The 27,322-nt window shown below is 36.2% G+C and overlaps 1 protein-coding gene across 3 annotated transcripts in view; it reads left to right on the forward strand.

Annotated features, from left to right (window-relative positions):
• Window positions 1–27,322, forward strand: part of LOC144222592 (protein argonaute-3) — a 122,401-nt gene that overhangs the window by 66,942 nt on the left and 28,137 nt on the right. For all 3 annotated transcript variants that reach the window (XM_077753110.1, XM_077753109.1, XM_077753111.1), the window contains 7 exons: window positions 10,348–10,482; window positions 15,006–15,093; window positions 15,217–15,364; window positions 15,926–16,045; window positions 18,640–18,762; window positions 19,094–19,227; window positions 21,735–21,919. In XM_077753110.1, the coding sequence (XP_077609236.1) occupies window positions 10,348–10,482; window positions 15,006–15,093; window positions 15,217–15,364; window positions 15,926–16,045; window positions 18,640–18,762; window positions 19,094–19,227; window positions 21,735–21,919 (933 nt within the window). The remainder of the gene's footprint in view (window positions 1–10,347; window positions 10,483–15,005; window positions 15,094–15,216; window positions 15,365–15,925; window positions 16,046–18,639; window positions 18,763–19,093; window positions 19,228–21,734; window positions 21,920–27,322) is intronic.

Here is a 27,322-nt window from a genome sequence, read left to right on the forward strand (position 1 = left end):
AAATTAGTTTCTGGGGTAATGAAATGTTCTTTTCTTAATTAGGATTGTAGTAACAAATATATAAATTTTGTCGAAATTATTGAACTTTACACTTAAAATGTATTTTGTTATATGTAAGGCTGAAAACCCTTTTCTAAAAGCAAGGAATCACGTATCCCTATATAACCTACCAGAAAGGCGAAAATTCAAGTGTGACAGTACTAACAGTAAGAAATTGGTACAAAAATAACTCTTACATTGCTTATGAGAAGGTCATTTGTTAAAACCATTTTAGAAGAGGTTAGTATTATTTAGGAAAATTAGAGATACATATCCTTCATTTCTCAACAATGCTACTTTTAGATAGAGCCTTTTCTACCAAAGAAAGTTATGTGTATGTGTATCAGAAAGACCAGCTGTTGGGGCGCCTGGGTGGCTTAGTCGGTTAAGCATCCGACTTTAGCTTAGGTCATGATCTCGCGGTTTGTGGATTCGAGCCCCGCGTCGGGCTCTGTGCTGACTGCCAGCTCAGAGCCTGGAGCCTATTTCAGAGTCTATGTCTCTCTCTCTCTCTGACCCTCCCCTGCTCACGCTGTCTCTCTCTCTCTCCTAGAAATAAATAAAAATATTAAAAAAAAAAAAGACCAGCTGTAGGAATTTCCTCATAGCAAACAAAGGAAAATACCAACACAAATGTCCAACATTAAAGTATATAACTATATTTCTTTACCCCAGAGTTAACGCGGTAAAGATGAAGAAACCATTTACATTTAATATAGATGAGCTAGAGACAGTCCTTATCAACAGTCTCAAAAGGATTACATGCTTTAGGTTTCTAGTTACATAAAGTTCAAGAACCAGGAAAACTAGACTATTTTGGTATCTGTACTTATGCTGTATATTTAAAGAAAAGGAAGTGATTACCATGAAAGCCAGCACTTTGGTTACCTTTGAAGGAGAGAGAGGAAGTTAGGATTGGGAAGGGGCTAAGGAAGAGGTTTCTAAAATACTGGCAATATTTAGTTGTTGATCCAGTGCTGATTCTGTATATATTTACTGTATAATACTTTCAGTGATATATTCATGTTTTATATACTTTTCTAAATATGTGATATTTTATATTGAAAATAGAAAAATAAAACAATTCTTTAATCTGTCAATATCTCCTGAGTGCTGTGTTAATAATATCTTGCCAGGTGATAATAGGAAATACAAGGATATTTAACATAGCCTCTAAAGTGCTCACTAATTATAACCATAAAAAGATATTTCTTGTGTAATAAGTAGTCTTAATCTATGTTCTCATATTTTCAGAACCATGGGAGTAAGCCTTTAAAATTGAAGCAGACAACATCCATACCATGTAACCTCTCAGGAGGTAGTATGTGTACGTTAAAGTATAATTGTGCTTATGTTTTTACCAGGCTCCAATGTTATTTTCTTTACTGCTCTATTTTATGCTATTCATTTGGACTTTGATTCATTTTGTAGTTTGTAGTTATTTTTAAGTATGGCAAATATTTATTATTTTCTTTCTTCATATCTCTTATTTTCTACTATGTCTTTTGACATAGTGAAAAGCAAACTTAAGAATTCTAACCCTAGGGGCGCCTGGGTGGCTTAGTTGGTTAAGCATCCGACTTTTCGCTTAGGTCTGATCTCGCGGTTCGTGGGTTCAAGCCCCGCGTCGAGCTCTGTGCTGACTGCCAGCTCAGAGCCTAGAGCCTGTTTCAGTCTGTGACTCCTTCTCTCTCTGACCCTCCCCTACTCACGCTGTCTCTCTCTCTCTCCTAGAAATAAATAAAACATTAAAAAAAAAAAAAGAATTCTAACCCCTTCTTGGGGCACCTGAGTGGCTTAGTGCATTAAGGGTCTAACTTTGGCTCAGGTCATGATCATGCAGTTCCTGAGTCCGAGCCCTGCGTGGGGCTTTCTACTGACAGTACAGAGCCCACTTTGAGTCTTCTGCCTCCCTGCGTCTCTCTGCCCCTCCCCTTTTTGCTCATGTGTGCAGTCTCTCTCTCTCCTCCCTCCTTTCCTCTCTCTCAAAAAAAAAAAAAAAAAATTCTAGGGGCACCTGGGTGGCTCAGTTGGTTAAGCACCCAGCTTCGGCTCAGGTCATGATCTCCTAGTTGGTGAGTCCGAGCGCCACATGGGGCTCTCTGCTAACAGCTCAGAGCCTGGAGCCGGCTTCACCTCTTTGTCTATCTCTCTGCCCCTTCCCTGCTCTGTCTCTGTCTCTGTCTCTGTCTCTCTCTCTCAAAAAAATTATTTTTTAATCCCTTTTTCATGGAACATTTTCTCAGAAAACTTCTTTAAGGAGTTAGTTTTAGTGATTTTGCTTAGAATTAAGACCTCAGTTAGATCAGTGAACAAATGACATGAGTAGACAGTTCTTCAGAAATGAAAAAAGAGGGGCGCCTGGGTGGCTCAGTCGGTTGAGAGATGGACTTTGGCTCAGGTCTTGATATCCTCGTGGTTTGTGGGTTTGAGCCCCGCATTGGGCTCTGTGCTAACAGCCTGGAGCCTGGAGCCTGCTTTGGATTTTGTGTCTTCCTTTCTCTCTGCCCCTCCCCCATGCATTCTCTCTCTCTCTGTCTCTAAAAATGAATAAACATTTAAAAATTTTAAAAAAGAAATAAAAAAGGAGCTCTGTTGAGGTCCTGTTATGTTCTGGGTACAAGTATGTACTTCACATTGAATCTCTACACTAATGCTGAGCAGTAGGTATTCTTCTGTTTTACAGACAAACAAATAGAAATTCAGAGAAATCATAATCAGTAAATGTTGGACCTAGGATTAAAATCTATGTCTATTATTTTAAAGCATGCCCTTTTATTATTATTCAGACACTGCTATGCATGAAAAGGAGAAAATAAACATAGCTGAAAAAAATCAATGTGCAACAAACAATAAATGACAGGAATTAAAGGACATTATTTCCAACAGCAAAAAAAAAAAATTATCATTTATTAATCTATATAAAGACACATGAGAGTTGTAGAGTGTATTACAAAACCTTAATGAAATTTAAATGACCTTAATAAATTCAGAGATTAATGTTGATGAATCGAAAGACTTTTCTACTGGTATTCTAGACATAGTCTCTTTTGGTAATTTTTTTCCCTAGTTGTAGATTGTATATATCTAGGTAACTGGCAGCCTAAGTAGTAGATAATATCTCATTTTCCACCAAAGTCCTCTCAATAATATCTGTACTTTGTTTCTTACTTTATTTTTTAAATGTTTATTTATTTTTGAGAGAGAGAGACAGAGCATGAGCAGGGGAAGGGCAGAGAGAGAGGGAGACACAGAATCCGAAGCCGACTCCAAGCTCTAGGCTCTGATCTGTTAGCACAGAGCCTGATGTAGAGCTCAAACTCATGAGCCTTGAGATCATGACCTGAGCCGAAGTTGGAAGCTTAACTGACTGAGCCATCCAGGTCCCACTGTTTCTAATTTTATTTATCTGAATTCTAACACCTGCCTAGTCCATTTTAATTGAATGCATACACTCTAGATTTATTCATTCTGTTGACGGGTATATTGGTTGTTTCCATTCTTTTTTTATTAAAAATAATACAATAAGCATTCTTTGGCAGATAGGGAATTCTCTAGAGTATGTATTTCAACATAGTAGAACTGCTGAATGGGAAAGTAAGCATATCTTCAAATTTACTATATATTACTATTTGCTCTCCTAATTGTATCAGTTTGTATTCCTCCAGCCTGTACAAGAGCATTCATTCTTCCATTGGTTTTATTGTCAGTTTATGTTACAGGTCTTGAAATTCTTTGCCCATCTTGATTGGTATAAAATGATAGCTCAATATTGTTATATGTATTTCCTTAATTACACATAAAATAAGTCATGAAAATTTATGAGTTTTGACATTTAGATTTCTCTTTTATGAAATGCTGACTTGTGTCATTTGCCACTTTTATTGTTTTATCTTGATTAGTAGGAACTCATTACATATTCTCTAATTATTTGTTATAGGTGTTACACATGGCTTTACCAATCTATAGCCTCATTTTGCTGTTGTTTTGGGTTTTTTGTTTTTTGGCTTTGTACATGGGTGATTTTCTTACAGTTTTCTTCCATAGTTTTTTTTCCTTATAGTTTTAACGGTTTATAGTTTATTGATTTTAAGAAATTCTTAGGGGTGTGTTGGTTGAGCATCTGACTCTTGATTTCAGCTCAGGTCATGATGCCAGGGTCATGGGATTGAGCCCCATGTCGGACTCCACACAGAGCATGGAGTGTGCTTAAGATTCTCTCTCCCTCTGCCACTCTGCCCTGCTTGCACTCTCTCGCTCTAAAAAGAAAAAATAAATTCTTATAATTTCAATAGTTTGTATTTTTTGTATCTCGTTAAGAAATTCTTCTGTACTGCCAAGATCATAGAGATATTCTAGGGGTGCCTGGGGGGCTCACTCGATAAAGCATCTGACTCTGGATTTCAGCTCAGGTCATGATGTTAGGGTTTATGAGATCAAGCTCCTTGTTGGGCTCCACACTGACAGCACAGAGCCTATTTGGGATTCTTTCTCTCCCTCTTTCTCTGTCATCCCCCTGCCCCCAAAATAAGACATTTTTTAAAAAAAAAGATACTCTGTATTTTCTTCTAAATGTTTATTTATTTTTCATATTTTAGTTCTCTGAATAGGAATTTGTTTTTGTATATTGTGTGACGTAGGCTTCCAAGTCTGTTCTGCTGGTCTGTGTTTCTATCCCCATAGTCTCCTGACTTGAATAGGATTATAAGAAATCTTGATAAATGATAGGGCAGACCTTAGACTTAAAAATTGGCTAGGGGCACCTGGGTGACTCAGTCTGTTAAGCATCTGACTCTTGATTTCAGCTCAGGTAATGATCCCAGGTGGTGGGATTGAGTCCCTCGTTGGTCTCTGCACTGAGTGTAGAGGCTGCTTTAGATTCTCTCTCCCTCTGCCCCTCGCCCCTGCTTGCATACTCTCTCTCTTAAAAAAAATATTTTTTTGGCTATTCTTTTTTTTTTTATTTTTTTTTTAATTTCTGAGAGAGAGAGACAGTCAGTCCGCGTGAGCAGGGGAGGGTCAGAGAAAGAGGGAGACACAGAATCCGAAGCAGGTTCCAGGCTCTGAGCTAGCTGTCAGCACAGAGCCCAAAGCAGGGGCTCGAACTCACGAACCATGAGATTGTGACCTGAGCTGAAGTCGGACGCTTAACCGACTAAGCCACCCAGGCGCCCCTGTAATTTATTTTCATATGTTGATCTTAAGTCTAGCAACCTTGCTGAACTTTCATTAATTCCATAATTTATCTGTAGATCTTATTGGTGTTTTTGGATAGATAGTCATATTGTGAAGAATAATAATTTTCCCTTTCTAGTGTTTTTACCTTTTATTTCTCTAATTTGCATTACTGTGCTAGCTAGAACTTCCTAATAAATAAAGTTGAATTTACCATAGATTTTTTTAATATGAATTTTTTAATTTTTATTTTTTTATTTTAGAGAGAGAGAGCATGAGCAGGGGAACACAGTAGGGGCGAGGGGGGGAGGTTGAGAGAGAGAGAGAGAGAGAATGAATCCTGAGCAGGCTCCATGTTCAGTGAGGAGCCTGACATAGGGCTCAGTCCCAGGACCCTGGGATCATGACCTGAGCCAAAATCAAAGAATCTGATACTTAACTGACTGAGCCACCCAAGTGCCCCTGAATTTACCATAGATTTTTGGTAGATAAGTTTTATCAAATTAAGGAAATTCTTTTCCAGTCCTGGTACAGTATGAGTATTACCTATGGTGCTGAATTTTATCTAATGCTTCTTTGGGGCACCATCATCGATTGAAATGATTGTGTGCTTATTTCCTTTAATACATTAATGTATCTTTTGTTACTAGATTTTTTAAATGTTAAACATAAACATTTCTTTTCAATTAAAATTAGGTTATTTTTCTTTTCTTTTTAATTTTTTACATTTATTTATTTTTGAGAGACAGAGCATTTAAGTGGGGGAGGGGTAGAGAGAGAGGGAAGACACAGAATCTGAAGCAGGCTCCAGGCTCTGAGCTGTCAGCTCACGAACTGTGAGATCATGACCTGAGCCGAAGTTGGATGCCTAACCGACTGAGCCACCCAGGCACCTCAAAATTAGCTTATTTTTTAAAGGGGAAGAATAAAATGCATGTATATGTAGGTTTATAAAATTCATCTGAGAGTAGCAGTTCTTTGCTTACTGAAATCCACTCCTAATTCAGCTGTATTCACTGATTTCTTTTTTTTTTTTAATGTTTTATTTATTTTTAGGAGAGAGAGAGAGAGACAGCGTGAGCAGAGGAGGGTCAGAGAGAGAGGGAGTCACAGACTGAAACAGGCTCCAGGTTCTGAGCTGGCAGCCAGCACAGAGCCCGACGCGGGGCTCGAACCCACGAACCGTGAGATCATGACCTAAGTGAAAGTCGAACGCTCAACCGACTAAGCCACCCAGGTGCCCCTGTATTCACTGATTTCAACCCATCTTTAGTTAGAGGTTTTTTGTGTTTTTTTTTTAACAACTTTAACTTTCATCTCAAATGCCCACATTCCTAGAGAAGATGATAAACAGTAAAATCATTAGAAACATAGTGATACAAATAGTAGGGAAAAACAATTGAAGAATGTTTAAAAGGATAAATAATGTTTATTTAGTAGGTGCAATTCAATGATATAAGACACGTTAGTTATGAGTGCTAGTATTATAGTAATCTAGTGAAGAAAATTTACCTATAGGATTAAACGAAAGGCAAATAAGCATGTTACTTACCATATATTTATTTTCCTTTATCTATTTACTTTTAAAACATTAACCCAGAAGCAATATGTGCTTATTTGAAATGTATCCTGTCAACCTTTTTTAATACAAAAAAGTATTCTCACATTTTTAATAGAATAATATAATGTAGACATTTTGAAACTACTATGGATTTGGATAAAAGATCTAGAATGCTAATACAATCTCATCAGTCTCTCTTTTTTTAGTTAAAAATTGCAGAGGTGATTCTAAAGTTTATTTGGATGAAAGTTTAGCAGTGAGTACTGTTTTCTCTTAAATCTTCCCTACAGAAGTACTCATGGATGTGCTCACATGCAGACACACACAGGCAAATAAAATATATAAAAGGGCATTCACCGGAAAATTTGTAGTATGAAAAACCAGTTTAACGATCCATCACTAGGGACATGAAGTCCAGCCTTGTAAATGAGATATCCTGCAGCTGTGAAAAAGAATGATATAGTTCCATATTAGTATATATAGATCTATCTAAGATACATAATGAGAAAAAAGATCAAAGCCCAGAATGTTTCTAATGTTTTACCATTTGTGCTCTTTTTTATTAAGAGGGAAAGGAAGTGTGAGTGTGTGTGCACGCGCACACACATAATTATCATACACCCATACTGTGGAATAATAAGAAGCCCCTAAAAGGAATGTAGTAACATAGAAGGATTCCCTAAGACATACTGTTAATTTAAAAAATAATAAAACTGGGACACCTGGGTGGCTCAGTCACTTAAGCATCTGACTCTTGGTCTCGGCTCAGGTCATGATCTTGAGGTTTGTGAGTTCAGGCCTACATTGGGCTCCTTGCTGGTAGGGCCAGAGCCTGATTGGGATTCTCTCTCCCCCTCTCTCCTTGCCCCTCCACTGCTTGTTCTCTCTCACTCTCTCCCAAAAGAAATAAATAAACTTAAAAAAATTTTAATAAGTAATAAAATAAGTCATGGAACATGTATTATCTGATCTCACATAAAAACAAAGTTGCATGGGGGCACTTGGCTGGTTTGTTTAGTCAGTAGACCATGCAATGAGATCAAGCCCCACATTGGGTGTAGATTTTACTTAATTTAAAAAAAGTTACATATGCATTTTCATCTTTGAAAGTGCATATCATGGGGCGCCTGGGTGGCTTAGTCGGTTAAGCATCCGACTTTCGCTTAGGTCATGATCTCGCGGTTCGTGGGTTTGAGCCCCGCGTCGGGCTCTGTGCTGACTGCCAGCTCAGAGCCTGGAGCCTGTTTCAGTCTGTGACTCCCTCTCTCTCTGACCCTCCCCTGCTCACGCTGTCTCTCTCTCTCTCTCCTAGAAATAAATAAAACATTAAAAAATTTAAAAAAAAAGTGCATATCAAAAGATCAGGATATATACATACCTAATTACTAATAATGGGTTTAATGTTTATTTTTTTATTTTTATTTTTTACAAATAGTTTATTGTCAAATTAGTTTCCACATAACACTCAGTGCTCATCCCCACAAGTGCCCTCCTCCATGCCCATCCCCCCTCCCCCCCACATCCATCAGTCCTCAGTTTTTGTCAGCATTCAAGAGTCTCTCATGGTTTGCCTCTCTCCCTTTCCCCCACCATTTCCGCCCTTCTTCCTCCCCTTGTTCCTCCGTCAAGTTCCTCCTAATCCTCCTATACGTGCAAACATATGGTATTTGTCCTTCTCTGCCTGACTTATTTCGCTCAGCATAACACCCTCAAGGTCCATCCATGTTGCTACACATGGCCAGATTTCATTGTTTCTCATTGCCATGTAGTATTCCATGGTATAGATAAACCATAATGTTTATTTTTGAGAGAGAGAGAAAGAGAGACAGAGTGTGAGCAGAGGAGGGGCAGAGAGAGAGAGAGACATAGAATCTGAAGGGGACTCCAAGCTCAAGCTGTCAGCACAGAGCCAGATGTAGGCCTTGAACTCACAAACTGTGAGATCATGACCTGAGCTGAAGTCAGAGACTTAACAACTAAGCCACCCAGGTGCCCCTAATAATGGTTATTTCTAAAAAATACTTGAAGGGGGGGAAGTTGAGTTGGGAGGAAGTCTTTATTCTATAGATCTATATTTGAATTTTTTATGAGACATCATTCATGTGTTCTATAATAAAGGAAAAAAGTAAAATGTGCTCACTATAGTAAATGAAGACTTAAAGATAAAATTAAAATAAAAAATATAAAAAATATCCACAGTAGCCTAAATACCCACACATACCCTGAGATAACTACTGTTAAAGGCTTGATAAACATCTTTCCAGAGGTGAGGGACATTTTGTGGAAGACATTTAATCTTTAAGCCAAGAAGAAGGAGAGAAAGAGCACCACTTAAAATATTTACACTTAGCTCAGCAGACAATAGCTATGTTTTTTAAGTAGAAAAATAACATGATAGCATGTAGCTTGTTGTCTGTTTTGGTTTTACTTTTCATTGTATCCTCAGTGCCTTTATAGCACGTAATAGTTCTTAGTAAATATGTGTTTAAGAAATGAGTGATGGTTGGGGTGCCTGGGTGACTCAGTCGGTTAAGTGTCTGACTTCAGCTCAAGTCATGATCTCATGGTTCATGAATTCAAGGCCCATATTGGGCTCTGTGCTGACAGCTCAGAGCCTGGAGCTTGCTTCAGATTCTGTGTCTCCCATTCTCTCTGCCTCTCTCCAACTTGCACTCTGTCTGTCTCTCAAAAAATAAACAAAACATTAAAAAGTTTTTATAAAAAGAAATGAGTGATGGTGACCTACTAACCATTGGTGAAGCTCTTCCAGTTCTGAAGCCCAAGATTAAGAAGTCAGGCTGGTTGACTATTAGAAAACTACCAACTATAATTAGATCACATTGGGCAGATACTCATTACTTATTACTTCCTGTAGTTTGGATTAGCACCAGTATCATTTAATAACACTGTCTTCTCAAATCTGTGCAAGGCAGGGAAAGCTTTCACTAGGATAAACAGTCCAGGGTAGCACAGAAAGCTTTGTTTAAGGGGCACCTGTGTGGCTCAGTCAGTTAAACATCCCAACTTGAGCTCAAGTCATAATCTCATGTTTTGTGGGTCCAAGTCCCACATCAGGCTCTGTGGTAACAGCTCAGAGCCTAGAGCCTGCTTCAGATTCTACGTCTCCCACTCTCTACCCGCCCCCCCATGCTCTATCTCTCTCAAAAATAAACATTAAAAAAAAAAAAAATAACCTGATAAAAGTTTAAAAGAAAGAAAGAATACCTAACCTTTTCATCTGCTAAGGGGCTCTGGCATTTGTCCCCTTTATAGGCCTTGTCTCATACCCAGAATACTTCTGTACATGTAGCAGAGAAAGGTTTTATTCAGTTACCCATGAAGAAAAGATAGATAATATAAACTGTAGGATTTGGCTTTTCTGTTCTTATGCCTGTCTTCTAGTCAGACAGCCATCAAATTGAAACTGCTTCATTCAGAAATGGTTTTTTATATACATAAGTTTACATAAAGGATAATTATAACTTTATAATTAATTATCATGGAAACAGAACAAGTTTCTAAATTTTTTTTACAGAAACATTAATTTGTACTATTTGTGTTTTTCTTCTTAGTTTCTGCCACTGCCTTCTACAAAGCACAACCTGTAATTCAATTCATGTGTGAAGTTCTTGACATTCATAATATTGATGAGCAACCAAGACCACTGACTGATTCTCATCGGGTAAAATTCACCAAAGAGATAAAAGGTGAATTAATTAGCATTTGGAACAACTTAACTATAAAATGCATGAATATAACAAACTTTTATTGAAAAAATGTTTAAAGTGTCTTTATGTAACATCATCTGTAAAAAAAGATCAGTTATAAAATGTTACATTAAATTCATTACCATTACATCTTAGATAACTGTTTGAAAGAAATGCCAAATAATGAAATTAATATTGATACCAGCTAATATTTTATTAATACTTTGCATCACTAACTAAAAGAATAAGAGTATCTCATGGGAAAATGCTTCTATAATATTGTTAAAAGTAGGAAACTTATTCCAAACACATCATTAGGTCAGAACTGGAGTCATTATTTTTATATATTCTAATATAATGACATCCTTATTTTTCTAAAATGATAGAATATTTTATTCCTTTGAAATTTTATAGATATGGGACTCGCTAGCCTGTTTCATGTGTTATTTTAGAATTGGAATTTCATTATTTCATATACATTCTACAGTTGATCATTGATCTTGCCTATTTTATTTAGAGCTAAAATCTGTACAGTGGTGTTGCATCCTATGTATTTTACTCATATAAATTCATCTCTGTAAGGTCTTCTAGAGAGAAAAAGAAAAAATTTTAATAGTGTTCTAAACTTTGTATTGTATATAATTCATTTTTATCTAAATGTACATCTCTATGTACACTTAAATATACATTTATAGTTTTATATGCAAACCTATTGACACTGTACTTTATTAGTAATTGAAGGGATTTTTCAAGAGTAATTTTGTGTAAAATTCTTGCCTTGTTCATAACTTAGAACTTAATCCTCATGTAACATGTGACTCCACTGGGGGCACCCAGCTGGCTTAGTTGAACTTGCAACTCTTGATCTTGAGGTTGTGAGTTTGAGTCCCATGTTGGGTGTAGAGATTACTTAAAATATTTTTAAAAATCTAAAAAGATGTGACTCCACTGTATTTAGTTTTTATTATTTAGGCAAGAAGAAAAATTAGATATCCTCTAATTAGAATGAGTAGTACAAATTCTATTTATATTAAGAAGAAAAATTAGATGTTCTCTAATTAGAATGAGTAGTATAAATTCTATTTATATTGTGTTAAATCTTAAATTGTCAAAAATGTTTTTTTTTTAATATTAAGATTTTGACTGTTGCAGATAATTTGCAGCTTCTGGTTTGAGTGAAACATTGAATTTTGTTCACTGAACATCTTTCAGTTCCCTGAATAAGTTAGAATAGCTCAGTGCATTCTGCTTGCTCCAATAATCATTCATTCTTTGCCATTCAATACCCAGAGGAGAGAAAGAGAGTCAATGTAATAAAACATTTAAAAAAAAAAAGTCCTTCCTGTTTTGAAAATGAGCATCCATTTGTCTCAATTTATTTAAATGCCAAAATAACAAAATGTTATATTTTGGTGTATTGCAACCATATCGTTGTCCTTTCATAATCTGTATTAACTGCACAGCTAGCATTGTTGAGAGATTAGTGCATTACCCACCATTAATGTGTGATCATCAAAATCCATGGTTTCCAGTGGAGTTGCTGCTTAGTTACCACCTCTGATATCATGAAGTCACTTACATTATTTTGCGGTAACTATGCAATCAACTCATATCACCACTCTATCACAGAAAATACAAGATGTACAGAACAAGGATTCAACTGCTGCCCGAAGAGCATGGACTCGATCTTAACTTCAACTGCTCAGGGGCCCAAAGAAATGACTGAAAAAATGACTAGAAAGCATTATAAAGTTGATGTTAGAGTGAAGGTAAAGCCAAGTTTATAGGTTAAATATTTGATTTATTAAAGCCAAAAACTTTTTTTGGTTGGATGGAGGGTTTTGGGAGGGACCTGGGCAGAGAATTATCTAGTTCATTTTTTTTTTAATTTCAACTTTTTGCTGAGTCCTAGGTTGAGTCTAATTCTTAGGCACCTTTGACCCTAGATTTGGGGCAGAAAAATCTCAGTTGGATCTAATTGACCAACTGATGATTTTTTTCCTCCATTCAAATTCAAAAAGGCTTTTCTTTCTTTTTTTTTTTTTTTTTTTTTTAAAAAAGGCTCTTTAACATACATCATGTAATCCTACCATGGAAACTCAGGAGAATCAAGGTTATATGTTCTGTGCTATATATTTGGGCTTAATTTTTTAGCCAGCATTAAGGAATTTGATGGTAACTATTAAGTAGTGATACAAAGTGTACTGTAACAAATAGATTTACCTAGTATATTAATTTAGGTCCAGTTGAGCTTTTTCCTAAATATTCAGTAGTAACTTTCAGGTTATTCCTTTGTATAATTTCTCATAATGGTTAAACAGAAGTATTAGAGGAAGTGTATATAGTAAAAGTACTATATATTTATTAAAAAACCAATTTATTTTTGGCAAAAACTTATTTAGTAGGCTATTAGAATATTACTAATAACTTCTTTAATTCAGGGGGAAGACTTGAAAACAAATGGCTAGGTGGTATAGATAACAGAAAAAAATTTATAATTTTTCTATTGTGTTCCCTCCCTAAACAATATTTTTACATCCTGCTTACTTCATATTACTTCATATCGCTTACTTCAGATTTCCTTCTTCTGAGGCCTTCTCATGGTAGTATTTTATTTTCTAGTTTCCTTTATAATATAGAAGCATAGTTTATACTCCAGTTGATCTGAAATTTTAGTTTTACAATAGTAATTACCAAAAAGAACTATGTCACTGATTCAGTTAGAACTTCTCAAGAAAAATCCATACCAATCTGGTACAGTGACACTATGTGCATTTTACATCTTAATTTGTGCTGATATATCAGAAGAAAATATTACTATGAATGAACTTTGTATTTGGTACTGTAGTTAGTAATTATATAGGAAAATAAATTACACTGTTGCAGGGTTTCTCAACCTTGCCACTATCGATATTTTGGGCTGGATAATTCTTTGTTGTGGTCTGGGGTGGGAGGTAGTGCTGTCCCGTGCATTGTAGGATATTTAGCATCCTCCTTGGATCCAGGAGTCCCTAAATCTAGCACGTAGTAAATGCCCATAGCAAACACCGCTCCCCCCCCCATCATGACAATTAAAAATGTCTCCAGATATTACCAAATGTTCTTTGGAGGGCAAAATTGCCTATGGTTGAGAACCACTGCACAATAGGAATCACAAATATAATAGGGGAACAATGTAAAAGTAACAGCCATAAATACTATCAAAACTAAAAGTTGTCCTTCATCTACCCCTTTTTAGATTTTTTGCCTTTGGAGTCTAGGTCATAGTAATGGAGTTGCTTATCTATAAGCAAGTAGCAACTGTATCAGTTTGTTAACTCTTCTCTATCTAGGTAGCTCCAAGATTGCATTAAATTAATGAAATTAAATTTTCACTTTCTTAGTCACACTAGCCATATTTCATGTACTCCATAACACATATTGCTAGTGATTACATATTAGCACAAATGTAGAACATTCTGTCATTTCAGAAAGTTCTATTGGACAGCACTGCTTAAGAAAATTAATCCCAAAGATTTCACCAGTGGTTTAAAAGACATTGCTTTACTTTTTTTCTTTTTTAATGTTTATTCATTTTCTAGAGACAGAACACAAGCGGGGGAGGGGCAGAGAGAGAGGGAGACAAAGAATCCAAACAGGCTCCAAGCTCTGAGCTTCAGCACAGAGCCTGACGCAGGGCTTGAACTTGGGAACAGTGAGATCATGACCTGAGCAGAAGTCGGACACTTAGCCAACCGAGCCACCCAGGCACCCTGCAGTTGCTTCACTTTCTAAAGCAGGCCTGGGATCTTCAAACTCCTATGGTCCGTAAAGGGATTGCAAGGATCCAGGAACATCTATGTGTATATGCAGTTTTGAGAGTTTACTGCTTTCATCAGATTCTCAAATGGGTCAGTGATTCCTTAAGAAGGCAGGATCACCTACTCCAAGAATTATTTAGGTTGCATTTAATTTCTAATAATAGTAAGAGTTGTATCACTATATTATACTTCAACTAAATTGTCACTCTGCCTCTGTTAAAAGGGCCTGGAATTTTCTGCTTCCTACTTTAAAAATCTTTAAAGGACTTACTTCTGAGATTTATTAAATTCTAAACATCAGCCACTGTGTGATGACTGGACTATTCACATATCACATACTTTAAAAATTGTGGAGTATAAGAATTGTTATAACTCTTCTTTCATTCCTCATTCCCTTTCCCAGGATAAATACCTAAATTTATTATAAACATTTGTTTTGTTTTTAATTAATAGAGAACTTTGTCCCTTGCTCTATAGGCTTTGCAAATTTTATGATTGTTTTTTGATATGTAGATCTTGATAGGATAAGGAAAATATTTGGAGATCTATCCTGATTATAATCATCACTAGCAATGTTATTTATTAAATTCTTTGTTAATATCACATTGCCTATATTACAAATTTTCTGTCTGTTTAGAATATGAGTTTTATGGTAGTGAGCAGACTTTATAAATATTTGATGTGTGACAGTTCTATAACCTCAGTTTTTCTTGTTGGGAACAGGTCTGAAGGTTGAAGTGACTCATTGTGGAACAATGAGACGGAAATACCGTGTTTGTAATGTAACAAGAAGGCCTGCCAGTCATCAAACGTAAGAAAAGCTGGTGTTTGTCAGAGTAGAGATGATTTGAGGCAGCTTGCTCTAGTTAGTGGATTGGGAGTTTTGCTCACCATAATGAGATGAGAGTTAATGTGTACTTTTTTTTTCTTTCAGCTTTCCTTTACAGTTAGAAAATGGCCAAACTGTGGAGAGAACAGTAGCACAGTATTTCAGAGAAAAGTATACTCTTCAGCTGAAGTACCCACACCTTCCTTGTCTGCAAGTGGGGCAGGAACAGAAACATACCTATCTGCCACTAGAAGTAATGTGTTTAGGCTGTTTCTTAATGTCCTCTTGTTCATCTTTCTGTTGGGAGTTTTATGGCATGTAACTTACTTCATACTCTCAACTTTTATTTTAGATATGGAACTATTTTAAATTTTATTTCAAATTTAGTAATGAAATAAGTTTTATTCACAATCCTGCAACTCTAAAGTAACCACTATTAACATTTTGGTACACTTCTTTTCAGCCTTTTTATCCAGTGTACATTTTACCCTGTTATAATCATACTTATAAAGCAGTATTGTTTACTACATTTTTACTTAACACATTAAAAAGAAGCAGTTTATGGGCGCCTGGGTGGCTCAGTTGGTTAAGTGTCTGACTCTTGATTTCGACTCAGGTCATGACCTCACAGTTCATGAGTTTGAACCCCATATCAAGCTCTATGCTGTCAGCACAGCTTAGGATCCTCCGTCTCTCTCTCTCACTCTCTCTCAAAAATAATAAATAGTTTAAAAAATTTTAATTTCACATATAATTGCCAGTAAGAGTTAAAAAAGATATATGCATCTAGTACAAAACTCTTTTCCGTTTGTAGGTCTGTAATATTGTGGCAGGGCAACGATGTATCAAGAAGCTAACGGACAATCAGACATCCACTATGATCAAAGCAACAGCAAGATCTGCGCCAGATAGACAAGAGGAAATTAGCAGATTGGTTAGTACTTGACCCTAGAAATGGGTTAAAAACATGTTAGAATGAGCTACTACTGGAGTCATGTCCTTATCAGCTCATACCTCATTACCATTTCATGGATTATCAGAATTAAAAGGGACCGTGGAAGTCATCCAGTGGTGTTCTTAATGGGTTCTTAAGGTTTACCCCTTAATGAGTTCTATGAGAAGGATTAGATCCTTCTCATTTAACCCCAAGCTCTTTAATTTTAGATCTAGAGCAGATTCTCTCAATTAGTGTTTCAGTTAGGGAACTGGAACTTTACTAGGAACTTTACCTCCCACCTAGGAAAGGAAAAGGAAGAAAAATCAAGGTATTATGACTATCTATAGTGAGTGTTAACCATCAGTAGGATTTTTTAGTCCTCAGTATCAGACTGGCAGCTGTATAAGATGAATAAAGAAATACAAGACTGGGGTGCCTGGGTGGCTTAAGAAAAAAAATGTAAGACTGTTCCAACCATGTAAGGTCTCTAAGCTCTATCACTGTTGTGAGTGGAAGAGAAGGAAGAGTAGCAATATCACTTTATAAAACTGATGGAATAAGGCAAAATGAAAAATAAAAGTCACCTGGATCTTACTCTCTTCTTGAATACCATTTAAATTACATAAGTGAAGAGAAAAAAGTTTGGAAATAGGAATATTACTTTGGGTAAGGGGAGCCTGGGTGGCTTAGTCGGTTAAGCGTCCGACTTTCGCTTAGGTCATGATCTCGCGGTTCGTGGGTTCAAGCCCTGCATCAGGCTCTGTGCTGACTGCCAGCTCAGAGCCTGGAGCCTGTTTCAGTCTGTGACTCCCTCTCTCTCCGACCCTCCCCTGCTCACGCTGTCTCTCTCTCTCCTAGAAATAAATAAAACATTAAAAAAAAAAAAAAGGAATATTACTTTGGGTAATAGTGAAGATTGTTATAAAAAGTTACAGAACTGGCATTTTCATTTTGTAAGCCAATTATGGGAAATTCCCGTATAGTTTTATAAAGAGCAAATAAAAGTTATTACATGATAATTAGGAAAATACAGATTTGTTTTCATCATGGATTGTTTTTCTGATCTATTATAACAAGGTTTTAAAACCTTTAAGAGGCTAGAACCTTTCATTATCTCTGTGAAATCCCAATAACTACTACTAATTCACTTATTTCAGCTTTTCTGTCCAAAGAGAGAATATCATACAATGGTTAAAAGTACAAGCTTTGGAATCTTAACAGCTCTGGGTTCAAAGTCTATCTTCTATGCTTACTTACTGTTTCCATTATTGTAGTTATTATAATTATACCATCTACAGGGCGCCTGGGTGGCTCAGTCGGTTAAGCGTCCGACTTCAGCTCAGGTCATAATCTCACAGTTCATGAGTTCGAGCCCCACATCAGGCTCTGTGCTGACAGCTCAGAGCCTGGAGCCTGCTTTCAACTCTGTTCCCTCTCTCTCTGCCCCTCCCCTGCTCATGCTCTCTCTCTCTCTTTCTCTCAAAAATAAATAAACCTTAAAAAATTATAATTATACCATCTGGAAGACTAGTGCACTGATTGAGAGTAGAAACTCTAGAATCAGGACATACATGGTTTCAGATTCTAGGTCACTTGCTTAGCTACATGGTTCTAGGCCAGACATTTAACTGTACTAAGCTTTAGGTTTGTCCTCTGTAAAGATTATAAAAGTTATATAAGAATTACTTTTAGAGCTATAAATTTATTGTGAAAATTAATTATAAAACTTAATACCAAGCATATCACATGGCAGGTTTTTATTTATAGTAGTTATTCTTTGCAACCTTACTATGAAGGTACCCTGAAAAATGCCATAAATGAATGGCATTTAAGCTTGAAGAAGCATTAGTGCCTAATTTAGAAAACAACTCTTCCTGTTTATTGTGGGAAAAATTTTTTTACATATTTAGGTTATATAGTTTTTTTTAATGGGTTGTTACCCAACCACTTGAAATACCACCTTCATTTTATAACCTTATTTGACCTTCCCCCTGAGACCAAGTAAATATGTTTTAAAAAACACAGTTACTATAGCACGCTATAAACATGAATTATATTATGAAGTCCAAGTGTATATTGAATTAAATTCTTGGTACCTGGGTGGTCAATCAGTTAAGCGACTGACTTAAGCTCAGGTCATAGTCTCAGGATTCGAGCTCCGTATCAGGCTCTCTGCTGGCAGTGCAGAACACACCAGATATTTAATACATGTCTGAATCTTCTAATTAGGAGTTTTTATTTTTTAGGTCAGAAGTTTATTCCTCTTATAATCCCCAGACCACCCTCTCTAAAATGTATTAAGTTTAATCATATAAAATTGCCATTTTCATAGATTGTAAATAGTTGAAATTTCTTATTATTCTACCTAATACATTCAAATTTTTGTAAATTACCAGGAGGTTCAGACTTCCTACAGTCCATTCATGATATGTGGTTCGAGGTTAAGATTCTCTGTCCTATAGTTAAGGCACCATTAACTAGATCTAAAACATTATTGATACAGTGAAGAGAAAAAAATGCAGAGTTCTAATGAATAAAGCAGGGAGTTGGGAAAATTTTTGAAAATAACTGCTAACTTTTTCTGTTGTTAGGTAAGAAGTGCAAATTATGAAACAGATCCATTTGTTCAGGAGTTTCAATTTAAAGTTCGGGATGAAATGGCCCATGTAACTGGACGTGTACTCCCAGCACCTATGCTGCAGTATGGAGGACGGGTAAAACCTGTTGATGGTTTTTAAATTAGAAACAAACAATTGCTGTTAATAAAGAGAAGGGCATCCTAACTAAGTCTGAGATTTAGAAAGTGTTGTTTTGCTCCAACAGTACTTTTTTGTTTTAAGGTATCTTTGCTTGAGTTTAGATGTTTTAGTTTTATAGGATAAAAAATATAAATAATATTGATGTAGAGCAGCCTATTACATGTAGAATGTCAGATATATATCAGTTCAGCAGTTTGAAATGTTTTTCTTTACAGCTCATTAAAATAAACTGTATGTTAATAGTTTCTTCTTTTTTGCCTTATTTCTCTTTTTACTTTTTCTATAGAATCGGACAGTAGCAACACCAAGCCATGGAGTATGGGACATGAGAGGGAAACAGTTCCACACAGGAGTTGAAATAAAAATGTGGGCTATAGCTTGTTTCGCCACACAGAGGCAGTGCAGAGAAGAAATATTAAAGTAAGACATGTCACTACTTTGGTTTGGGGAATTTTTTGTGTTTCAGTTTTAACTACTTTGGCTAATGTTTTAACCTGTGTTGTCTCAGTACAGAGTAATCACTGAGCCTTTGAAAATACTTCTTCTCAGTACTTTGGGAAAGATTTCTATATTTGTTAGTAAAGTCACTCATTCATTCTTGTAGGCATCTTAACATTCCAGCTTATGTGATATGGAAAGAGCATCGTTGGCTTTTGATAGCAAATAGGTTATGTTTAATTCCTGGCCTTTTCACTTCTTAGCTATATTATCATGAGTAATTTATTTAATTTCATTTTGCTTCAGTTTTCACCATTTTAGAGATAATACCTATCTCTTAGATGAGGATGAAATAAGATCTTTATTTCTCAATTGAGCTCCTTGAAAGAATAATCTAACTCTTCATTTTCACTTCCTTACTTTTCAAAAATTTGACCTCCATCTCCACCAGTTTCTTCCTTTATTCCCCAAATTCTTTTCCTCCATGTGTAAGTGCTCAGTAATCTTCTGCTTAAATTGAAAACAAAACAAAAAATTGTTGATTTTCAATTTACATAACTTATTCCAGCCTTCCAGGCTTCCATTTTCTCACCTTCTTTGAAAGAAAATGATTATTGTCTAAATTCAGTCTCCATTAATAGATCTTATAAAGTATGCTCATAATGAGTATTTCTTGAAAGATACAGAGGCAAGTTTACCAGCCAGGTCAATTCAGAATTTTCTTTTTTCATATGAGAAATAAAAGTATTTTTTCTATTTAATTCTGTTCACTTTTTATTAGCTCCAAATTTCTAAATGTATGTCTTAAGGTTTACTTAATATACGTTTTTCTCCAGAGTTTTTATACCCATTTTCAAGTAAAATGTCATAAGGATAGTTTACTAAATGCTATGATTATCTTGACCTTGAGGCCAAAGAAAATACCTCCAATTGTTTTTCAAGCTTAGACTTATTCTTTTCACTTTACATTTGTTATTCATGGCTTGATAGAAATCTCATAATCTTTGGGCTTGTGGGTCTTATTGAGGCTGACTGAAAATACCCAACTTCATACTTCTCAAATTAAACACTAATAAGGAAAAGGAGAAGGAAATTCCTACAAACTTTGTCTCTAAGGGAATTAGAATGTTTTTGAGCAAAGATGACTCAGATCCTTGACTTATGATCTTATTTGTTTTCAAAACAAGTAAAGTGATTGTTAAATCACGACATCATTACTTGTTTATCCTAGGTTAAATGCAGAATTTTGTTTTAAAAAGGAATTAATCGTCTTCTGGGGTTTCTTTTTAGTGGAGATAAAAGTACATTGAAATGCTTCCTGCCTCATTCGTTCTTAAATGTTGTTTTCATATATTTTTTTAATCTTTTCTGAAGACACAGTCTTACCTGCTCCTTGTTTCAGATACATAATATTGTGGAAGGAAATTTTGGAGTAGGTCATACTTCTGACTCTACCATTTATCTAGCCATTTGACATTAATGTCCCTGGAACTATTGCCTGACCTATAAAATGAGAATAATACCTTACCTACCACTTTTTTATGAATGTTGTCACAATCAAATTAGACAATGTACAATGGGGTACCTGGGCGGTTCAGTCGGTTAAGCATCCAACTCTTGATTTTAGTTCAGGTCATGGTCTCACAGTTTGTGAGTTCGAGCCCTGCTTGGGATCCTCTGTCTCCCTCTCCCTCTACCCCTCCCCTGCTCGCTTACATGCACACACTCGCTCGCTCTCTCTCTCTCTGTGTCTCTCCCTCTCTCAAATATAAATAAATAGCACTTAAAAAAAAAATTGGGTGCCTAGGAGGCTCAGTTGGTTAAGCATCTGACTTCAGCTCAAGTCATGATCTCACAGTTTGTGGGTTCAAGCCCCATATCAGGCTCTGCGGCTTATCACTCAGAGCCTGGAGCCTGCTTCAGATTCTATGTCTCCCTCTCTGTGCCTCCCCCATTTGCAATCTGTCTCTCTCTCTCTCAAAAATAAATAAAAATGTTAAAAAAAATAAACACTACTCTTAAATAATGTACACTATCTTAAATTTATCAAGTTCTTACCATGTCTTGGTCAGTGTGCTAAATTCATATATAATCTCATTTAATATTCACACCAACTCTCTAATGGAAGTAATCATTTTACAGATGAGAGAAACTAAAAAAAATGCTTAAGATTTCATAGTTACTAACAGAATTAGGATTGAAACTTGCCATGCTAACTCTAGAAATGAACTCTTAACCAGTACACTGTATTACTAATGCCCTTTGTAAACTACAGAATCCCACATAATTCTATAGTAGTGTTCTTAATTTCCAAAATAGATTACTGACTCACTACTGCCCTTAATATCAGTAATCTTGGTGACCTCTTTATATATGGAGCACACAAATCTTTGCTTCATTTTCCATTCACTTCTCAAACTTTCCATTCTGCTTTGTAGATGTGAATGACTAGACAAAGGATTTAGTTTTAGTGTGATTTCTCCTTCTAGGGGTTTCACCGACCAGCTGCGTAAGATTTCTAAAGATGCAGGGATGCCCATCCAGGGCCAGCCTTGCTTCTGCAAATATGCGCAGGGGGCAGACAGTGTGGAGCCCATGTTCCGGCATCTTAAGAACACCTACTCAGGGCTGCAGCTCATTATCGTCATCCTGCCCGGGAAGACGCCGGTGTATGGTAAGGATATCTTAAGAATGTATTTTTTTTTTCAAGTACTTGATACTTTTGGAAAAGACAAATCAGTAGAGGAAATTAAATAGGCCAAGAGGAGGGCCACCTGGGTGGCTCAGTTGGTTAAGCGTCTGACTTAGGCTTAGGTCATGATCTCACGGTTTGTGTATTTGAGCCCCGTGTCAGTCTTTCTCTCAAAAATAAACTTAAAAAAAAAAAAACAAGTTCTGCCAGCTATACTACCTATGTGATATACCTGAAATACTGAACCACACTAGGCTTTAGTGGCCTCATCTTTGAAACTGGGATACTAAAAATAAGTAACTCATAGAGAGTAGTTGTAAGGATTAAATAAATTTACATATATAAACAAGGCCTAGAATAGTACCTGTTAAATAGTGAATACTCAGTAAATGATAGATATTATTATTGTAAACAAAAAGTTTAGTGATATTAACAATTTAAACATAAATCATTGAATCTTGGAAAAATACAAAGTATAATTTTCAAACTACTGAATGGAGTATAATCATTTAAGCTTAGAAATGATAGAACAGGTGGAAACAATTTGGAAAACTAAAAGACAACCTACAGAATGGCAGAATGTATTTGCAAACAACATATCTGATAGTTACTATCCAAAATCTATAAAGAACTTATCAAACTCCACACCCAAAAAACAAATAACCCAGTTAAGAAATGGGCAGAAGGCACTTGGATGGCTCAGTCAGTTAAGTGTGTGACTCTTCATCTCGGCTTGGGTCATGATCTCATGGTTCGTGCATTCAAGCCCCGCATTAAGCTCCGTGCTGATGGCTGGAGCCTACTTGAGATTTTCTTTCTCCCTCTCTCTCTGACCCTACCCTACTCGTGCTCTCTCTCACACATGCGAGCACATGCACTCTCTCTCAAGAATAAATAAATATTTTTTTAAGAACAACGGGTGTTGGTAAGTATGCAGACAAAAGAGAACTCTCTTGCACTGTTGGTGGGAATGCAAACTAGTGCAACCACTCTGGAAGATAGTATGGAAGTTCCTCAAGAAACTAAAAATAGAACTACCCTATGATCCAGCAACTGCGTTGGTAGGTATTTACCCAACGGATACAAAAATACAGATATGAAGTTATACATGCTGCACCCCATTGTTCATAGCAGCATTATCAACAATAGCCAAACTATGGAAAGAGCCCAAATATCCATCGGCTGATGAATGGATAAGGAAGATATGATATTTATATACGATGGAATATTAGCCACCATAAAGAATGAAATCTTGCCATTTATAATGATGTGGATGGAGCTAGAATGTATTAGGATACGCGAAAGAACTCAATCAAAGACAAATACCGTATGATTTCACTCATATGGGGAATTTAAGGAACAAAACATTTGAACACATGGGAAGGGAGAAGAGAGGGAAACAAACCACAACAGGCTCTATTTTTTAATGTATATTTATTTATTTTGAGAGGGCAGAGGGAGGGGGTTGAGGGGAGGAAGAGAATCCAAAGCAGGCCCCACGCTGTCAGCGTGGAACCCAATGTAGGGCTCACCACCATGAACCATGAGATTATAACCTATGCTGAAATCAAGAGTTGGATGCTTTAACCAACTGAGCCACCCATGCACTCCAACCACAAGAGACTCTTAATGATAGAGAATAAACTGGAGGTCGATGGAGGGCGGTGGGTAGGAGATGAGCTAGATGAGAGATGGCAGTAAGGAAGGCACTCGTTGTGATGGGCACTGGGTGTTGTATATAAGTGATGAATCACTAAGTTCTACTCCTGAAACCAATATGGCACTGTGTGTTAACAAACTTAAATTTAAATTTAAAAAAAATTTTTTTAATCATAGAACAGAAGTGCCTGAGTTGCTCAGTTGGTTGAGCATCTGACTCTTGATTTTGGCTTAGATCAAGTCCCTAGGGTCATGGGATCGAGCCCCATGTCAGGTTCTACCCTGAGTATGGAGCCTGCTTAAGATTCTTTTTTCTTTTTCTTTTTAATGTTTATTTATTTACTTTGAAAGAGAGCAAACATGCACTCAGAGTGTGCATTCACATGCACAAGGTAGGGAGAAACAGAGGGGGAAGAGAGAGAGAATCCCAAGCAGGCTTTATGCTGTCAGTGCAGAGCCCGACATGAGGCTCAGTCTCACCAACCTTGAGGTCATGACCTGAGCCAAAATCAAGAACTGGATGTTTAATGGACTGAGCCACCTGAAGTGCCCTAGAGCCTACTTAAAATTCTGTCTCCCCCTGCCATCCTCCCCAGCTCACACACTCTCTCTCTCTCTGTCTCTGTCTCTTAAAAAAAAAAAAGAATAGAACAGTTCACAAAGGAAAATTGTTAGATTTACTACATAAAAATTCAATTTTCTGTATCTCACAAATATATAACAATAAAAAATAAATAAATGGAAACCAGTAGAATCTAAAAAATATTTGCAGCAAATGGAGACGACAAAGGGCTAGTTTATTAATATATCCATATAGATGTTATTGTGATCAAAGAAAAAATCCTTATGTTCTTACAGATTAGTGAGCAAGAATATAAACCAAAATTTCTCAAGAAAAAACAAAACCATTAAATATATGAGAAAGTATTGGTTTTTCACTAAAACTTAAAGAAAACTACAAGTAAATGAAAGGAAAAATTTTAGGAGCACCTGGGTGGCTCAGTTGGTTGAGCATTAGACTCTTGGTTTTGGCTCAGGTCATGATCCTGGGGTGGTGGGATCGAGCCCCACGTTGGGCTCTGCGCTGGGTATGGAGCCTGCTTGAGATTTTCTCTTGCTTTTCCCCACTCACGTACATTTGCTTTTCTCTCTAAAGAAAAGGAAAGAAAAATTTATGTTACTAAATTAGCAAATGTAGTTAAATGTTATAATCCTTAGTGCTTGTGAGTTTGCAGCAAATCTAGAATTTTAATATATTGCTGATGGCAGTTAAATTGATAATATCAAAAATATAAAAATGTTTCTGTGATTCAGTATTTTCAATTACAAAAAGGTGTTCAAAGGAAATAATTCATAATGGAGAAAAATCTATGCACAGAATTTTGATAATGGTATCTGTGATATTAAAAAAATATTGACTGGGGCTCCTGGGTGGCACAGTTGGTTAAGTGTCCAACCCTAGCCCAGGTCATTATCTCACAGTTTGTGGATTCCGGCCCCGCATCGGGGTCTGTGCTGACAGCTCAGAGGCTGGAGACTACTTCGAATTCTGTGTGTGTGTGTGTGTGTGTGTGTGTGTGTGTCCCTTTCTCTCTCTCTCTCCCTCTCTCTCCCTCTCTCCATCTGCCCCTCCCCCACACACACCTTATCTCTCTCAAAAATAAACGTTTTAAAAAGTAAATAACTATTGAGAACTGGCTTTAAACAATGAGTAAGTTACAGTATATTAAATGAAATAGTATACAGTGGTTATAAATGATGTTATAAATTCAAAAGATATTTTTAGGGGTGCCTGGATGGCTCAGTTGGTTGAGTGTCCAACTTCGGCCCAGGTCATGATCTCGTGGCTCGTGGTTTCAAGTCCCGGATCAGGCTCTGAGCTGTGAGCATCACCAATGTTAGTAGATAACTATCACTCATTTCTTTTGTTTTTTTTAAAAATTTTTTTAGTGTTTTGTTTATTTTTGAGAGAGAGACAGAGTACAAGTGAGAGAGAGTAGGAAACACAGAATCTGAAGCAGGCTCTAGGCTCTGAGTTATCAACACGGAGCCCGACTCGGGGCTCGAACCCACGAGCCACGAGATCATGACTTGAGCCGAAGTCGGATGTTCAACCGACTGAGGCACCCAGGCGCCCCCCAAAAAAAGATATTTTAAAAACTGTGATAAAATACAGAAGCTGAAGCTCAACGAATTTGTAAATCAATAAGGACCAACAACTGAAAAATAGACAAAGGACATAAAACAAAAAAACAAATGAAACAAATGGTAAATTATCTTATGAAAAGATTCTCAGCCTCATTAGTCATTAAGAAAATATGAACTAGAGTAAGTGATTTTTTACTAACAATCATAATACCCATTTTTGGCAAAATTAAAAATAAGTATTGACTCTCATATACTGTTCATGGGAGAGAAAGTTGGTATTACCATAGCCTCCAAGCTGACATTCTTGCCTGCATTCCCTGTAGTTCCTTTTCAGTCCATTGTCTACATTTCTTCTAGTGTAATTTTTTTAATTAATAGATTTTATTTTTTTAATTTTAGATTTACAGAAAAATTAAGCAGATAGTCTAGAGAGTCTCTGTATGCTTACTCCTTCCTCTGCAGAGTTTTCCCTGATATTAACATCTTATAGTTGGTGGTACATTTAATGAACCATTTATCATTAATAACGGTAAATCATTATTGATATGTTGTCTACAGCTTACATTAAAGTTTACTTTTTGTGTTGTACAGGTCTATGGGTTTTGATAAATGTATAACATCATGTATATACAGTATCATAAAAAATAGTTTCATGGCTCTAAAAATCCCCTGTACTCCCACGTATTCATCCCTCCCTGTCTTTCCTCAAAAGCCTGACAGCCACTGGCCTTTTTATATTTCTACAGTTTTGCCTTTTCTAAGATGTTGTCATACAGTATGTACGCTTTCTAATTGGCTTCTTTCACTTAGCAGTATGCATTTAAGGTTCCTCCATGTCTTTTTGTAGCAGGATAAGTCATTTTTTTTTTTACTGCTGAATAATCCGTTGTATAGATGTATTAGTTTGTTATCCATTTACCTATTTTTAGCTCATAATCAAGAAGGATGTTTTAATTGCTTCCAGTTTTTTGGCAATTATGAATACTGCTGGTGTAAACATTTACATGTAGGTATTTGGATAGACATAAGTTTCCAACTGACTTGGGTGAATAACTAAGAGCACAACTGCTTTATCAAATGGGGAGACTGCCAAAATGGCTGTACTAGGGCACCTGGCTGGCCTAGTCTGAAGAGTGTGTGACTCTTGATCTATGGGTCATGAGTTTGAGATCCAGACTGGGTGTAGAGATTGCTTAAACAAACAAATAAATAAATAAATAAACTTTTTAAAAATGGCTCTACCATTTTGTATGGTATTCACAACAATGAGTAAAAGCTTCTATTCTACTATATCCTCTTCAGCATTTAGTATTATCAATTTTTAAATATTTTAGCCATTCTAATAAGTGTGTTTTGTATCTTACTGTTGTTTTAATTTTCAATTCCTTAGAGACACATCATGTTGAGAATCTTTTCATATGCTTACTTGCCATCTGTATATTTCCTTTAGTGACATGTCTATTCCAGCCTTTCACCCACTTTTTAAGTTGGGGAGTTTGTTTTCTTATTTTTCAGTTCTAAGGGTTTTTTTTTTTATATTTTGGTTTCAAGTTCTTTATCATATATGTATTTCCCATT

Source organism: Crocuta crocuta, unplaced genomic scaffold (genome assembly GCF_008692635.1).
Source record: "Crocuta crocuta isolate KB4526 unplaced genomic scaffold, BGI_CrCroc_1.0 scaffold303, whole genome shotgun sequence".
In the NCBI taxonomy this organism is placed as follows: domain Eukaryota; kingdom Metazoa; phylum Chordata; class Mammalia; order Carnivora; family Hyaenidae; genus Crocuta; species Crocuta crocuta.